Source organism: Nannospalax galili, unplaced genomic scaffold, assembly GCF_000622305.1.
Source record: "Nannospalax galili isolate Female #2095 unplaced genomic scaffold, S.galili_v1.0 scaffold384, whole genome shotgun sequence".
NCBI classification, from domain to species: domain Eukaryota; kingdom Metazoa; phylum Chordata; class Mammalia; order Rodentia; family Spalacidae; genus Nannospalax; species Nannospalax galili.
The window spans coordinates 249,028-252,110 of NW_008352648.1; the positions used below are offsets into that span (position 1 = coordinate 249,028).

The 3,083-nt window shown below is 32.5% G+C and overlaps 1 protein-coding gene across 3 annotated transcripts in view; it reads left to right on the forward strand.

Annotated features, from left to right (window-relative positions):
• Nucleotides 1-3,083, forward strand: part of Kif20b (kinesin family member 20B) — an 80,728-nt gene that overhangs the window by 45,307 nt on the left and 32,338 nt on the right. For all 3 annotated transcript variants that reach the window (XM_008849592.3, XM_008849593.3, XM_008849594.3), the window contains exon 23: nucleotides 537-662. In XM_008849592.3, coding sequence (XP_008847814.1) covers nucleotides 537-662 — 126 coding nt within the window. The remainder of the gene's footprint in view (nucleotides 1-536; nucleotides 663-3,083) is intronic.

Genomic DNA, 3,083 nt, shown 5'->3' on the forward strand with positions numbered 1-3,083 from the left:
TTTTTTTTTTCTGTGTCATATATGGCAGTAGTGTTCTAGACATTGAAAAGTCAGCAGTGAGCAAGGCAGAGGTTTTGACTATGTAGGACATATTCTAGTGTAGTTCCTAAAAGTGTTTTTTATTTTATTTGAAGCAGAGTTGGAATTTATTAAGAAAGTTTTTTAAATTTGGTATGTGCATGTGTACATATGTGCCAAGGCATGTGTGTCATGTGTGTGTGTGTAGGTCAGAGGACACTTTTTGAGTGTCATTTATTTCTTTCCACCATGTGGACCCTGGGCATTGAACTCAAGTTGTTAGGCCTGGTCGCAAGATCACTTAAACATTGGGCCATCTCATTAGCCCAGGAGATTTTATTTAAATTTTAAGTATTTGGGTTAAGAGAAAAATGTCTAGTAATAAAGAATCATCTGATAATATGGGTCTGAGCTTCTCAAAGGAGAGTTATCTAAAAGTCTAGTTTAATTCGGAAGAACTTAAGACAAATTGGATCTAGATGTGGCTAATTTCTGAAACATTTTCCTTAAATATTTAGATCTAAATGCTAAAGAGAAGATGATTAAAGATATGCGATTGGCATTAGAAGAGCAAGAACAAACTCAAGTAGAGCAAGACCAGATGCTTGAGGCCAAACTAGAGGAGGCTGAATGGCTAGCTGCAGGTAAAGTAAAATTGCATTTCTCAAAACTTGGTCTTTTGCTTAACTTTTCCTTGATATCTTCCCTTTAAAAGTAGTGTAGAGTTTATAATGATTTATAATTGTATTTTTTGAATACCTTGGCATTTGTTATTTTCCACTGTGCTAAAAATTGTGAAACAGTATATCATAAAGGCATAAGGACACTCTATAATAACTTAGGAAGTTTACTTTGCAAGTAACAGTATTTTCAGACATTACTGAGTTCAATATTGTATAACTGTATTAATTCAATTATGAACCTAAAAATTTACAGCCACTTTTGAAAGAGATGTATTCTTGCTCTGGAGTGTGTTACTGAATATGTTAAAGCTGTAATGAAATGCTTCTTCTAATCATGTGGTTATTAAATTTTAAAAAAATTAAAAAATAATAATTCTTCAAAGCATAAAAATTTGCTTCTTAATAATTAGTGGATGTGAGAAACATTACCATTGAAATCTGCCTGATGACTTTATATCCATGCTCAGATGCCAAGGAGCTCAGAAAGTAACCAACTGTGGCTAGTAATAATCAGATATATACAGATTAGAAATGCATGTACAAACTTCTTAGTGTTAATTGCATTAAAAATGAATCTTTTTATATGAAACTATGTATTTTAATGAAACGGAGATCTTTTTTAAAGGTTAAAACCTCATTCAATTTTATGTCTTATAGGGTTTATACTGAGTACAATATTGTATAACTATTAATTCGACTGTAAACCTAAAGATTTACAGCCAATTTTGAAAGAGATACATCTTAGCTCTAGAAATTGTTATTGAATATGTCAATGCTGTTGTAATGAAATGCTTCTTCTAATGATGTAGTTATTAAATAAATAATTAAAAAAAAAGAATGCATTTTTTGAATATGTCAATGCTGTTGTAATGAAATGCTTCTTCTAATGATTTAGTTATTAAATAAATAATTAAAAAAAAAAGAATGCATATTTTAAAAAAGCAAGCTGGAGAGATGACTCAGCAGTAGGAGTACTTGGGGCACATGGCAGCTCACAACCCTGCTGTAACTCTACTTCTAGGGGAGCTAAGGTCCTCATGCATGTGGTGCATATATATATGTACATGCAGGCAAAAACACTTATACAAATAAAATTTAAAAAATCTAAAATTTAAAGATAAGCTTTGATTGATTCACATCTGCAAGCTTTTAGCATTATCTTACTTTTCGTACTAAGCATGGATTCCGTTGTATTCAGAGTACCATCCAATTCTTTCTAGCATCTGTGGAAAATTAGAAACTAATTTACTAATAATTAAACTAGTTATATTTTTTTATTGAATTTTTGCACTCTTCATACAATATAATTTGATGGTATTTAGGTCCCCTCCCTATGTGCACCTCTCCCCACTATCCAATAAATAATAAGAGCTATAGAATCTAATTTGTTTCTCCAAATGTCCTCCAGTGTGGGTCCATCATTGCTGTGAGTTCCTAAGAATAACTAATGTTTCTGCTCCCTCTTCCACAATGATCCCTAAGCCTTAGAAGGAAGATGTTCAATATAGGTGTACTATTCAGGGATAAGTACTCTGTAGCCTCTTGTTTTTTGCATGCTGACCAGTTGTGGGTTTCTGTGTTAATCACCATCTGCTGTATAAGGAAGCTTCTCTGGTGAGAACTGAAAGATGCATTACTCAATGGGTACAACGATAATAGGTATATTCTTGTATAAACCTCAAGAAATTATTTATTTACTTATTTTTAATATGTTCTGGTCCTGAATGCAGACCTCACACATGTTAGACAAGCACTGTATTGCTGAACTCAAGAAATTCAGAATTAGGAAATTGCCTATGATCACCTCCCCCCCGCCTTTCATTCTTCTTATTGTGCACAAAATTATTGGTTATTTTTTGGCATGCATTTTAAAAAATATATAGGTACAGATTTACATCTAAAGGCCTTATAAACATGGGTACCCTAATCAATTTTAAATCTTTTTAAAAGTATTTTCTCATTAATCTTTATCTTATTTCTTGTTCTATATCATGGTTAAAAGTAGACTAATTTTAAGTAATAATAACTTCTACTCCAGGATTTATGTTAACCATTTTACCACTATTGTCTCTTTTTTTTTTTAACTTTTAAAAAACTTTATTGAGAATTTCATACATGCACATAAGGTTTTTTTATCAAATGCATGCCCACCACTAACTGTCTAGCCTGTTCCTAACTCCTATTCATACCACACCATCTCCTGAAGAGGTTAGCCAAATTGCTGATAGGAATCAGGACGCAGACTGCTCTGGATGAATGGGGATACAGGGTGAGAAATTGGGGTACCCCTTTAGTGGGTCTATCTAAAAGGCTCCCAAATTGCATTTCATTACAACAGCATTAACCTATTCAATAACATTTTTCTGAGCTAGGGTACATCTC